We start from the raw sequence: 14,492 nt of genomic DNA on the forward strand, positions 1-14,492 counted from the left end.
CAGATTCAGTCTTCCCAGCCTGGTGCACGCAAACAATTTTGTTTCATCATGTGTACCTCAACTATAAGAGACAAAATTAAAAGAAGAGAATTCCAGAAAATCACTTTCTCTGATTTTTAAAGAATTTATTTGCATATTATGGTGAGAAATAAGTGTTTGGTCATTAACAAAAGTTTAACTCAGTACTTTGGATATACCCGTTGTTGGCAATGACAGCAGTCAAACATTTTCTGCTAGCCTTCACCAAGTTTTCACAATTTGTTGCTGGTATTTTGGCCCATTCCTCCATGCAGATCCCCTCTAAAGCAGTGAAGTTTTGGGGCTGTTGAAGGGCAAGACAGACTCTTTGGGCTAGCATAGTGGAGTTTGGAGTGTGACTGTTTGAGGTTGTGGACAGATGTCTTTTATATAGATAACCAGTTCAAACTGGTGCCATTAATACAGGAAATGAGTGGAGGACAGACGATCCTCTTACAGATCTGAGAGCCAGAAATCTTGTTTGTTTGTAGGTCATCAAATAACTTATTTTCCACCATAATTTGCAAATAAAGATATTTAATATCTACTCTAAAATGATTAATTAATGTATTTTGCGTCTGTGCGTGTGTGTGTTGGGGGGGGGGTTGTTTAAAAACAGTTTTTTTAATAAAAGCAATAACATCAAAAAGCTTTAATGGCCTGGTTCAAATCTGGTTCCTGGTTCAAATCCCTGGTTCAAATCCCAGCTAGGTCTTTTCTTTTTTGTGTGGGAGGTAAACATGTGACCCTGGACTGTGCCTTGGTAGTGAGTACATCTTTTTTAGGTCCTGTGATCAATTTGCTAATTCTTCTGAGTGTCTACGCGTGAAGTAGCTAGGGTGACATCCTCCTATTACTTGCACTGGAGGAAGTGGGAAAAAAAATGCTTGGATGAAGCTTTACTTATATGTTGCCTCCAGATATTCAACACAAACAGTCAAATACATGTCTAATCCACAGTTTCCAAACAAATTACCATGGTTAATATTCATAAAGAGAAAGTATGAAGTAGTTTGAAGCCTAGACTGAAAGAGTGAAAATCGGTCATTACCTATGCCAGGTGAGAATGGTTTCCAAAGTTGGTGGGGGGAGTGGTTAGATGCCTTTTTTCTTATAGTTGCAAAGAATAGGTGGTGAGATGGATGTGTTGGAAAGATCTGAGGGTGTGAGCAGGTGGATTGGCTAATGAGATCAGTTAAGGAAAACAAGACAAGTCTGTGGATGTCCCTGTTTTGGAAAAGCAACATCTTTTATTGGATTCTTTAGAGAACTAAATGCCAGTGGAGCTGTTGGAAGAAGAAGGGATATGACAGCTGGATGGAGTTCTTGTCATGAACCATCCAAATAAATTTTGCACAAATATGCATTTTTAGCCTACAAAATGACAGTAGTTTAGAAAAATAGTAACACTCAAATATTTTCATTCTTCTCGTAACACATTTGTCTGATTCTCATTGGGACTGATGGAGAAGACATCTCCAAAACAACACAGGCTTAGCACGGAGGTATTACATACATTACACACAATAAGTTAGGGATACCATAAAAAACTCAGTGGACGTTTTAAACACAGTATTTCTTTAACTGCACTGAGGAAACTGTTTTGGGGTGACAAACACGCCTCATTTTCTGTTTCCCTACTGATGGTCTGACTGTGTCTTACTTATTAGGGCCAAAACCAAAAAAAAAAATCTAAAAGAAAATCCTTTTCAGTGAGGCATCATTTTCAACATTCTGTGGGTCAAAAAGCTGATTTTGCCAGTAAGTCATTCCAAGTTCATCATTCAAACAGCCATGACCACACAACATTGTTTTATGGACGAGCAGCGCCACCTGGTCATAGTGTGCCTTCGGGTTAGAACTGCAGGAGAACTTGGTTAGTCTCAAAGTGTAATCAGCAGACGTGGATCAGGACACGGACTCTTGGGTCTGTCAGTTTGTGAGAGACCCAGGAGAGGAGCCCCCGCCAGTGACAGACCACTACCAATAACCAGTACCTAAGGACCTGTGCTCTCAGACATGGTTCTGCAAATGCGACACAGCTGCAGGCCCGTTTACCAGATGTGAGGGTACTAGGGTATCCAGACGAACCATTCACAACTGACACCAATGCTTTGACTTGAATGCCAGGTGACCTTTGCAGGTGACTCCACTGACACAAAGACACCACTGTGAACTTTTGCAGTGGAAGCAAGACCATATGACCTGGACAATGCAGCAATGGTCTACGGTCCTGTTCACTGATGTGTTGGGCCATATAGCACAAACATGATGGTCGTCAGCATTGAATGAGAAGGCGTGGTCAACACAGTCCCCAGGGTTTGCTCTGGTTAAAAGTGCAATTTCCCGGTCAGTCATCACCAGTCACAGCATAACTGATTTGTTTATTGCAGGTGGCCCAGTCACTGCATGTTCTCACCTCAGAGAAATCATAGAACCCATCAGAATTGCTACAACAGAACTTTAGGAATTGGGAGGGGAATGACCTCTTACCTGAACCCCATAGAGCATGTCTGGGACCAGCTGAAGCAGACTGGATGATGGTTCCCCTCTCCCTAGTGACATAGCAGAACTGCATTTAGCAACAATACCATGCGGCTTGTGAGGAGCATGAGCCATCGCAGTCAAGCTGCCACTGCAGCAAAAGGTGGATATATCCGCCATTGACATGGTCAATTTTTGGCCTTTGGAGCTAGCTTTATTATTGTCTTAATTTTGGAGTAATAAATCTCAAACCAATCAAAATGGTGTTTATTCTCATTCATTATTAGTAATATCAAATGTAACTTTTTGGTATTTCATTCAAATTCAGACCAAATAGGAAATATTTTAATGTAAATAACACTATCCCTAACTTTGTGCAAGTAGTAATAATGTATACAGTCTATGTTGTCCTAAAGCCTGATAAAGTGTATTTCAACACAACCACAACCAAAAATCTTCTTTGTAGATACCAGTTAGGAAACTAAAATCTAAAATTTTTTTTTTTTCAGATTCATATGCTCACTGCAGATAACATGTATACATTATAAATAATGTATTCAGACATTTGAATGCCTTCCAATGCTTTAGATTTTTTAAATCCAGGCTCTGTCTCTGTTTGTGATCATTCACCTGTGCTGCTTTTCTTCTTGCGGTACAGTTGATGGAGGCTGGGACGAGTGGAGTGAATGGACATTGTGCAATAGTTTGTGTGGAAGGCACCGCACTCGGGAGTGCAGCTCTCCAGCACCCAGACATCGAGGCAAAATGTGTGAAGGGAACAGCGAGGCCACTGAGAACTGCACAGATGGGCTGTGTACCCAGAGTAAGCCCGCCTTTTTTGTTGCTTTGGGTATCCTCTTATCATTTATGATTTTATTCATGATATGAATCCATTTACACCCTCTGTAACATGGTTGTTAAAAAGTATCTATTGGAAACTAAAATACAATTTTATTTTAGTTTTTTTTTTACTATGCATGAACTTTACATTTAAAGAGCCATAAAGAGTGTTTTGCAAGCTACTTCCAAACTAATGGATTACATATTGCTTGCTATTGTTAAAGAGAAACCCCCTAGAATTCATCACTGCATTGTTATAGAAATAAATTCTATAAAATCCTACAGTGTGATTTCCTGGATTCCTTTACATCCTGTCTTCTACAGTTGAAGTGTAAATATGATGAACATTACAGACCTCTCAGCTTCTCACTTGAACAATCTCTGACTGACAAACACGTTAAGCCACACTGTATTTTTACACACTCTTCACCTTTTTGTCTTATCTTGCCTCTTTGTTTTTGCAGATCGAAACCTGCGACATGATGTTAAACCTCAAAGTGAGTCCTTCATTCTGGATTGGTTTTATTTTGCTTGTCCTCTAAATTAAGCTTCTTTTCAATCTCCTATAGGCATTGCCACACAGCCACTACATACATTTTACACATATTGCACGGATGAAAATTGGTCATATGTGAATATATGTGGAAAAAGTGAAAAAAGTTGTGGTCTTTACGTGAAGTTTTTACATATGTATTACAAATTAACCACGTTAAAACCACAGAAGTACAAATAAACCACCCAAAGAACACGTAAATCCATTTTAAAAGCCCAATCTGGACCAAAATTCGAGTTGTATACACGATATAAAAAGTTATACATTGGTGGTACATGCATTGAAGTTTGTGTATGTATCTGACAAAAATCACGCACACTTGCATAATATTTCCATAATAATTGCGGACAAACGATGTGGAATATGCATAAACTGCGTAATTCTCATTTAATGAAAAAGTTTGAACAGCTCAAACCCAAATTCGTGTAAAAACCCGTGACGAATTACGAACGCAGTCACGTAAATCACGCATGTATCACGAAATACTGAAATTTCAAACATGGAAAATGTGCAAAATGTACGGAGTTGCAATGTAACACATCCCTTAGATCAGGGGTGGGCAATTATTTTTTCCACCGGACCATATGAGAAACAGCAAATATTTTAGAGGGCCGGCCAAAAGGCTGAACTCAATTCTGCACAGTATTATTTGTATTTCTTTATAAAAAGCAGTAAATAGCATTGTTTTGACAAGCTGGTGTGAGCAGTCTACGTTATAAATAAGCAATGAAAAAGTTAGATTACCTTACAAAAAAATCCTTTATTCAATCAAATTTCCAAAACCCATGGGAAAACAAAATATGAATTTTGAAAAAATATATATTTATGACTAACATCACTGAAGATTTTCAGTGACATTCACTCCAATTTACATTCTGAGTTTCAAATACTGTTGGCAAAAGGTTTTTAGCATTCTAAGGAAATCAAAATATTGTTCTTGTGCTCCAAACATTAAGCAAGAAACATTATTTTATAAGTCTTTGAACATCACTGAACTGTTATTTTAAGAAACAGACTTCCAAAGAAAGTGTCCCAGTTCACTGCTAGTTGGTGCATTTACATGCCCACATTTGTAGGTTAACCACCCAATTTGGTGTTTTTAAGTTCTTTTTCTTGTTCAGTGAGTGAAATTTAGTCTCTGCTGGGCTTTAACCAGTGCATCACAGTCAGGTTCAATGTTTAACGGGAAGATGCGAAGCAAAGCTGACAGATGATCATCAGTGAGAGAGGTCCTATACATGGATTTTGTCAATTTCATCATTGAGAATGGTTGTTCACATATTTAGGTAAAGCCAAAGAGAACCAACATCTTCTGAGCATGTCTCCTCATGTTTGGAAGGTTCTCCTACTTAAGAAGAGAGTAAGTGCTCTGCCAGCCACTACATTAGACTGCAGGTCAATGAGCTCCAGCTGAACATCACTGGGTGCAATTTCCACACTGCAGGCAAACAGAGATGATATCAAGTGCATTTCACCCTCGGTTGTTCTGAGATCTTTAAATCGCATGGATGATTACCTGCAGAGGTGATCAGCTGACCGTGTTACTTCTTTCAGGGTTTACAGGAGTGTTATTGTTGCTCTCCAGTTGGCTTAAAAGAAACTGCAGCTTTCTCAAGAATGAACGAATTTAATTTTGATGAACAAAAAGGCCCTTGCCTTGCAGTTATGGTCTTTGGTCTCTGCTTTCAGGACCCAAACTCTTTTTAGCACTTTGCCCAGGCTGAGCCATCTGACAGCTGGGGGGTAGCTGATGTCACTATGCTTAGACTCGTGCTCCTCTAAGAGTGTGACAAACTGCCAGTGATTCAATGCCCGTGCCCTGATGATGTTTACTATTTTACTAATATCAATAACATGAGTAATTTTTAGCATTGACTTGCACATCACATGTTGGTTTATATTACAATGCAAAAATACCAACTTCTGATCTGCTTCAAAAGTCCGACATATTTACCTGGAAGATTTGGACCACCGTCCGTTGTGACACCTGCTATTTTGTCCCACTTCAACCCCAGGGAGTCTATACAGCCATTTACCTCCGTAAACAAATCGCTCCCTGTTGTCGTCCCTTTCATCGGCCGCATTGCTGCAAGCTCCTCCGTAATCTTGAAGTCCGTTATCCCGTGGACAAATATGAGTAGCTGGGCTGTGTCGCGGATATCACAGCTCTCGTCTAAAGCCAAGGAGAAGAAGTCAAAACTTGCCACTTTGCGTTGCAGCTGAAGCTGCAAATTTCCCGCAATTTGCTTGGTCTTTCTTGTCACAGTTCGCCTGGACAGCCGGACTTGTTCAAATGCTTCTTTTTTATCAAGCCATATTAGTGCTGCAGAGTACACCAAACACTCACTGACAAATTCCCCCTCCGAGAATGGCTTACTGTTTTTACCGATTTTGTCGGATATCAGAAAACTGGTCTTGGTTGCAGCTCCCTGGATAAAAGAAGCTTGGTAAAAAAGCCTTGCTGCTTTTGCAGCTTAGCTAGCAAGGCTTCCGATGTCCGCCCCCTTTCAGCATTACTCAACGTTTTGTATTTCTCAATGTGTTTCAATCTGTTCCCCGCAAAAGTAAACACACGGCTTTACCTCCGATTTCAGTAAAGTACTTGGGAGTCCAATTTTTGTTGAAATGCCTGCATTCAGCATCTAGCTTTCTTTTTTTAGCAGAACCGTATATTTTGTAGGGCTAAAGTCATCTTGTCACTTGCTTGTAACAAGGCGCTAATCATCTTAATAATATGCGTCATTACGTATACGTGAAAAAAAAAAACAACTTCAAAATAAAAGCACTACAGTTTTAGTCCATGCTTGAGGTGAAATGAGAAAACATGTTTATTTTGTAATTTCCAATTAACCTTACGCATGCCGGTCAGAGTCAACCAAAGGGCCGTATGTGGCCCACGGGCCGGACATTGCCCAGGTCTGCCTTATATAATGCTTAGAACAAAAACCCCATGAATTACCAGTTTACTTGTCCTTAATCTGAGCAACCCAGCAAAAAACATCTAATGCATTCATATCATTAGTCACTCTCTGGCTTTTTAGAACAGCCGTGACATCACAGCTGTGCTTCTGCTATGAGCCAAGAGATAGATTGGTTGTGACAAGTGAACATGTGCTAGGTTGTGCAGGATTAATGGCTTGTAATCATTGCAAATGAGCTAATTTGTCCAATTTACTGCAGTGTCCCACTGGTCCTGTGGCAGCTTTCAATCACTCATTGGTTTTAGCCTAATTTAATGTACGTTGGACTCTACTGCCTCATGTAAGTCGATGCCTTTTCCTGTGTTTGGAGGCTTTACAGGAAGTTTCGATTCTAATAGTTGAAAGCAATCACCCTTGCAGGAAAGCTCTTTTATTCTTATTTCTGATGGCCTTTTCTTGTTAAGTATCACAAATATAGTCACTGGCAACAGATTTGTATAATTTAAGGAAATTAAGATAATGACCTTGAGTGGGTGCAGTTTGAAGGATGGTAGACGTTTTTTCCTGTCTTCCTTTTTATTTAAAGCTGGTGCCTGTTAAGGATATTGTAACTTATTTTTCTGTTTGCCTTTGATCATTAACATAATGATCATGTTTTCACTCTTTTATTTGATCCTTTAGCATTTATTATGTTAAATACAGTAACGTCCAATCTCCTTGAGTATTACTTTTTTGTCAGATTTGAAATATATATAAATAAAATATATTTTTGTACTTTTGTACTAGATTAGAGATAATTGCAAAGAGAAGGAGATGTTGATCTTAAAATTCGTGATGTGTTTTTAAACCTTTTTTTTTTTATTTAACTTTTATTTACCCAGGAATTGTCACATTGAGATTAAGAATCTCTTTTTCGAGGGAGTCCTGGCTAGATTTAAACCTTTAACATACAATTCCAAAATATTTTTACATCCCACTCCGATCATCTTTTCCCAGCGTCTTTTGAATACGTTTTACCTGTTGTGAGCCAAACTCTTAAAAGACCTGCGTCGTTTTCAAGGACTTAGTTTCTGCAGAGCGGCAGGAGTTCATTAGAAATTCACCTCTGAGTTTTGGGCGGGACTATCGATGCGGAAGTCGCCCTCCGCTGATATCCCATCATCCCTTTGTGTACGTACTCTCCTGCCAGCTTACACCCCCTCACAACCCAAACCTAACATTAGCGGTGCAACAAAAATGGTGAGCAAAATCAGAGCGTAGAGTTTTGAGCCAAATACGAGCTCAGACGAGGAAAACAAAGATGTATGTGGATCTGTTTGTCTGCAAGTGGATATATCAGAATGGAGCAAAGCAAAAGGCTTATGGCCCACCCAGTGTATTTTCTACTCACAATCATTTCTAACAGCATCTTTATCGTCTGCTCCTGATTTACAAAAATGTGAATATTAAAAATACTCAGAGATGCAACTTTAAGCTTAATTTTCTCTACAGTAACCCCCCCCCCCATATTTGCATAGTTTGTGCCCCTGATCCATACAGGTGCAAAAGCTACGGTTAAACGAAAATAGAAATAATATTTCTTAGCTGCCGGCAAGGAAGCCGACGGGCCGTCATGCTCTTCATCTCTGCTCCCCTCCTCCCCCACTACACCTTTTTGGGGCACAAAGGTCTCAAACAAGCATCTTGAGTTGAGTTTTTGTGATGAACCAAAAAGGAGTCACGTGACTGAAAACAAATCCAGGAAAACGTGAAACTGCAAATATTGAAATGGGAAAACGCGGGGCGAACACTGTACAGATGTCCTCAATTAAAATGTCACAAGAACATTTAAATACACAAAAACATGATTTTCATTGTAGCAGGTCTTTAACCAGAATCTCTTTTAACATTTTTGTCTTCCTGTATTAATACATGTTTAACATATTTCCATAACATAAACTGGATCCTTGTGCTACACTGATCTAATAATAATAAAACAAGTATCAAAAATAAGAATACATATTCAAAGTATTACAATTATTTCTTCACACAGCTGGCTTTTTCTTTACCTCTGACACTTTACCCACACAGTGTAACTCAGCCACCCACACTAGAGTTCAGGTGTGTCATTCTTCTACCAGCTAATGCAAGCTTCTGCCTCAAGCAAGGGTGAGAAGTGAGCCGAAGAGGTCGCAAAAGTTTTCTTCTTTCTGAGCCCACGCCTCCACTTTGTGTCTGCATGTAAATACGTTGCCTAAAGTCACATCAATTTCACAAACAGATTGATATTTGAAATGACTTCAAAGTGGCATAAACTATGTTGTTAAAGAAATGAGTAACACCAGTTGTAGCAATAATAGCTAGTATTACTCTAGTAGAAAGGTTTTGTGTGTAATAACATGGAATTGTAATGAACCCCATTTTTAATGCAGAATTGTTTGTCAAAGTAATGAAAGAAAAAAATGAAGGCTGTTCTGTCTTTCAGGTATGGAGGGTTCTAATGATGTGGCTCTGTATTTGTGCCTCGGAGCTGGCATCATCGCAGTGGCCTTCCTTGTAGTGGTCGTTATGTTATACAGGAAGAGCCACAGTGAGTATGGAGTGGATGTGATCGACTCCTCAGCTCTGACCAGGGGTTGTCAGTCTTTTAACTTTAAGACTACCAGTCAAGGTAAGAGAGAGCTTTTTTGTCTGCATGTTTACATTAGACAGCAACCACAACGCTATAGGCGGTAGCATGAAAAACGTTTGCTCCCATGCAAACTTTGCGAATCTTGCCCCAGGCTTTTTCGGTCACAGCTCTATTCTGGTATATAAAAGACTTGGGCCAAGTCCAAATACTTCCTCTACCCCTCCAGCTTCTCCATAACCCTACATTTAGCCCTCCAAGCGGAGCGTTATGGAAAAAAGTGTCCTTAAATTTGGACTTTACTACCACTCGATGACATCATCAATAGTCGCCAGTGAGCTATGTTGGCGCGTAGCGATCAGAAAATCCATAACATTGATTTTATAAATTCTTGCTAAGACAAGACGTCATTACTTACATTTAAATGTAAATGTATGTGCTTCTGGGTGGATCACCCTCCTAGGGTAGGGATATCCAGCCCTACATGACAAAGGTGGATAAAGGTGAAGAGGATTTTATGTAATCCATGGAAACCTGTGAAGATCACAAATCATTGAAGAAAAATGTTCAGCACACTGTCTAGTGGGGTCTAGATGACCCAACTCCCAATGTCAAAGTGCCTAGGATAGCACAAGGGATAAAAAAACAAGTTCAGACACTACTACGGCTTCAAATGGCCCTAATTTCTCCTCCGTGATCAATTTCCAAACAGTTGGCACTTCCGTGAAATAAAAAGGATGCTACCCTTAACTACCAAATCCAAGTCCCTGATTGGTCAAAACTTAACTGGTTTAACCTTTGATGCGCGTTTAATCGCTGTGAGTTTGGTATGTAGGGCCCGAAAACTGACTTAAAAAATTGTGTAGCTAAGCCTGAACTTGAAAATTTTGAATCCATAAGCCCAAAACCTGCATATAAACGCGTTTACATATACTTTTCATAGGAAGTGGTCGCTTAAACACATGTTTCCGAGCCCATGTGAATGTAGCATTATGATTGATGGAGTTTGTTTTGCATGATGCCTCCATAATGAGTAAATGGACACGTCCCTCTCCTCTGACAGGCCTGCTCCTCTGTTATTTTGCAGCTGGAGATGATCAATCTCTGATATACACAAACGCCAGCGCACCTTTTTTCTTACAGACCACACATTAAACTGTCAGGCTACCAATCCCCCATCAGATTACACTGGTCCTCCACTGATGGATAAATATGATGATTATGAGGCATCAATTCAAAATTTTCTGGAACTCCAGACCATACAGGTGCAACTGTCCCAGCCACCCCCAGTACAGCCTTTCATATTTTTCCTCTGACACTTTTGGGCTAGTACAAATGATAGCCATTGTGAAGACAGGCGATCCATCCTGTGAGAAGCCCACACCAGGAGCTCATACCTCCCCAGGTACATTTGGGTTTGGAGAGTTGTAGAATACATCCAACCTCTACAATCCTTGTCACAAAACTGGTAGCATGAGAAGGAAATGGTGGGGGCTGCCTTAGGGCCACATTACACTGGTCATCAATCCTGTTTAAATAGGCCAGCATCCCGCACAGCCTGCATGCTGTAACCCTCCACTGGCCATAATCACCCCCCTCCAGTTCTCTATGTGACGGCCAAGTTACAAACTGAAATGTGTTGCTTTATTTTCTTCTCCTCGTGTCTCCTCATGGTATCCCCACATAGACCCTAAACTTCTCTGAAATGCCTTTTTCCTTTTTGCAAAACAATGGATTTGTATTTTAGTCAAAAAACAAAACAAAACAAACAAAAAAACTTTGAAAAATGTTTTATGAATGAATAACTTATATTTTTCAGCAGATTTTTTGCTGGTTAAAACTTACCTTGCTTGTAAAGGAAGCTGGATGGAAAATCAAGCTTCACGCTTTCATTCATGAAGATTTGTTCCATGGAGTAACTCAATTAAACCAGCTCCTTCACTGATGTCCGCTAAAGATTTGACTGAGAAACAACCTTCACAGTCAAAATCCCACTCCCCTCAAAACTCCACAAAAGGCATTGTAACTTCCAAGCAGCAAACCAAAGAAACTTCCACTTTTCACAGGATAACTGCAGAGATAACTGACTTTACTGTGTGTCACACAAGTGTCACAGTGACCCACTTATTGCAGAGGGGAATTTCTTGGAATGGATCAGAACATTTTCGGGAAAAACATGTGTCAAACTGAACTGAAGTCAGATCAGAGTTCCAGGAGGGAACTGCTACAAAGCCATTCCCAGAAACACAGCGGTTTTGGATGATATTCTGTAGATTAGTGGTATCCAACCTTTTTCATGCCATGAACCAGTTTAGGGAATATTTTTACAGATCGGCTTGTACGAGGCTGAGGTGGGCATACGGTACATTTTCTTTTTGTTTTTAGCTTCCAGTTACCCTTACATTTTGAGGATAATTTATGGGAGGGTTGGACTTCTGAGTCAGTTTTAAGGTTTAAGCTCTGTGGTGCTGGTCCGTGGTGACTGGTGTTTGGGATGCCATGACTAAACTGGACTGAGATCATCTCTGTGCTCTAAAATAAAACCCCAGAAAGTGTTTGTTTATATTTACTTTCAAAGCTTCCTGTTTCTCTTGTCATGCCTTGGCTTTTATTTAGAGAAGATTGAGTTAATCCTGGGTCGGATTCGAATTGGTTTATCAGAAATGTCTTGCGAGCTGCAATGGTGTGTCTGCAGCTGGATGCAGAAAATATTTAGGGAGAGGTCAAAAGGTCAACCCTTTTTCACTCAAAGTGCAAAATTCTGTTAAAAATACATGTTTTCAGTTTATTAAAATACATTCTACTATTGTCTTTTCTCATATGTCGCTCTCTTTGCCTTTTGACTTTCCCGAGACAAATAAAATATTTTTAACTGAATTTTCAAATTCTTTTGTCATTAGCCAAAAAACGGTCAAAAATCTTTCCATTTTTTTCTTGCTGACATGCCTGTCAAATAGAAAAAAAAAGAAACGTTTTCATTTAGAGCAGCAAAGTATTCATGTTACCTCATCTTTTGGGCGTATTGGTGTTTAACTTCTATTGAAAGAAAGAAAACAAGAGAAAGTTAAACTTCACAAAGACCAGTCAAAACCAGCTCGTCCAAAAAGGCCTGTCACCATAACTTCCCTGTTATTAATGGTTTCCCTAAAAATGAAACAACATTAACCTCCCGCACTGTGCCCCTCACCGGGCAACAGCTGGGCAGCAAGGACTCTGTGACTTCGCCGCGGTCTTGGCACAGCTGTCTGCTCTCCGTTGTGTGCGTCTTGCCCTGTTTGGCAGCATCGTCAAATTTAATGGCCTTAGATGAAGACCCGAACCTTTTTCCCTGCCTTTGAGCGCAGCATTCCCACATGCTGGGCACTAAAATGACTCCCCTCATTTACAGAACTGGCCCCTCACGGTCCCCCTGCCTTTCCTACTGGAGGACGGGCAAGGTGTCATGAGGAGCTGACTCCAGCAAGATAGATTATGGAGATCAAGCTGTGTGTGGGCTTGGTAATTAAATCGGCTGCCCTGACCGTGGTTTGGAGCCCTGAACCTGCTGTCCTGGTTGTGCACCTTGGCCACTGATCCTGTGATGGTGTTCTTGGACATGCTGATTTTCCTGGCACCGCTCAGCACCAGATGTGCCTCCCTAACCTTATTTAAGATAGCTCTATGATGTCTTTTTACAACCCTCTTCTTGAAATGATTCAAACATAATAATAATACAATAGAATTCTTTGTTTTTGAATAATAGAGTAGTAGAAAATAAAATTCTCTCTACCATGTAAGTAATATTAAAGCATCACAGAAACAAGGTGTTGACACTAACGTCTCATGCAAGCAGAGCTTTTGACAGACTGTTTTGCTCTGCTGTTTCTCCATCTGCTCAGGCAACCCGCTGCTTCTTAACTCCTCAATGCGATCAGACCTAACAGTGGGGCGCACATACAGCACTCCCATCTGTTTTCACGAAAGCGCAGACAAGGAACTCTTTGACCCCCTGCCAGACATCGCAGTCAAAGTTCAGAGCTCCTTCATGATTTCGTTAGGTGTGGCGGATCACGCAACGTTTCCCGACAAAGTTCCCGCTGAGACTTACCAACGAGACCTCGGCTGTGAATACTGCAGCACCATGGAGAGACGCAAGAAGGACACGCTGATGTTCAGCAGACCCATTGCCGTCGACAAAGAGCAACCACGGACCAGCGGCGTGTTCGGCCACCAAGGAGGGCGGCTGGCGGTGCCAAGCACAGGTAAGCTGGACTGGAGCACATAGGTGTATCTCCTTTGCATGGAGTTTCTCATGGCCTTAAATATTTAACACCTTCCACCATAGATTTACAGCCATGGTGCTTCCTGTGTTAATCTGCAGTGTGACAATTTGCATTGCAACTGCGTTTTACAATTTCATACAACATACAAAAAAAGAACTCAATATATACCTTTTACTTCAACTGTAAGTACAAAATTATTTTTATAGTCACATTTTAACAGAATCCTGTTGTGACATTCAAAAAAATGCAAAATTCACTTGATTGTTACTTGGACACACAATGGTTTAAATGACATTTAAGGGTGAATTGAGACTAGACACATTTGGTCCGCTTAAAATGAACCAGAGTTCATTTTTCTCTATAATCTGGAACAGGTTTTCAGTCTGAAAACACCCAAGTGGACCCCTTGTCCGGGACCAAGGACCCGCTCTCTGGTTCTTTCGAGGTGGCCCTGTTTTGTTTCCAATCGGACAGAGCTCCAGTTTGCTCTGAGTTTCCTCAGTCTGAATCGGCTCAGTGTTCTGAGTGGAACAACAGAACCAAAACGAAGGGTGTAAACAGAGAGCCGCAGACAAACGTGGAGCAGCAAAAGGACACAGGAAGTCATTAAAATGTGGTTGGATGAATGCAGACTCATTAAAACAGCTTTTAACATGATGCACATTGCTTCTCGCACTGTTTTCCTGACAATCTCTCACACACACTTATCAGTGTACCTTCTTAGCCGTTGTCTCCTCGGTAACCACCTTAGAGCAAGCCTCCACTGTACCAAAGATGTTGTACCTCACAACATTTAAAAACATTCA

General features: G+C 40.5%; 1 protein-coding gene across 2 annotated transcripts in view; it reads left to right on the plus strand.

The window, feature by feature from the left end:
• unc5db (unc-5 netrin receptor Db) overlaps positions 1-14,492 on the plus strand; it is a 199,282-nt gene that overhangs the window by 133,800 nt on the left and 50,990 nt on the right. Inside the window, exons 7-10 of one of the 2 annotated variants that reach the window (XM_020706238.3) lie at positions 3,161-3,325; positions 3,807-3,839; positions 9,281-9,466; positions 13,303-13,665. In XM_020706238.3, the coding sequence (XP_020561897.1) occupies positions 3,161-3,325; positions 3,807-3,839; positions 9,281-9,466; positions 13,303-13,665 (747 nt within the window). The remainder of the gene's footprint in view (positions 1-3,160; positions 3,326-3,806; positions 3,840-9,280; positions 9,467-13,302; positions 13,666-14,492) is intronic. The other variant, XM_078952552.1, reaches the window with a different exon arrangement.

The sequence above is a fragment of the Oryzias latipes genome, chromosome 9 (assembly GCF_053564925.1).
Source record: "Oryzias latipes strain Hd-rR chromosome 9, Olatipes_Hd-rR_3.1".
In the NCBI taxonomy this organism is placed as follows: Eukaryota; Metazoa; Chordata; class Actinopteri; order Beloniformes; family Adrianichthyidae; genus Oryzias; species Oryzias latipes.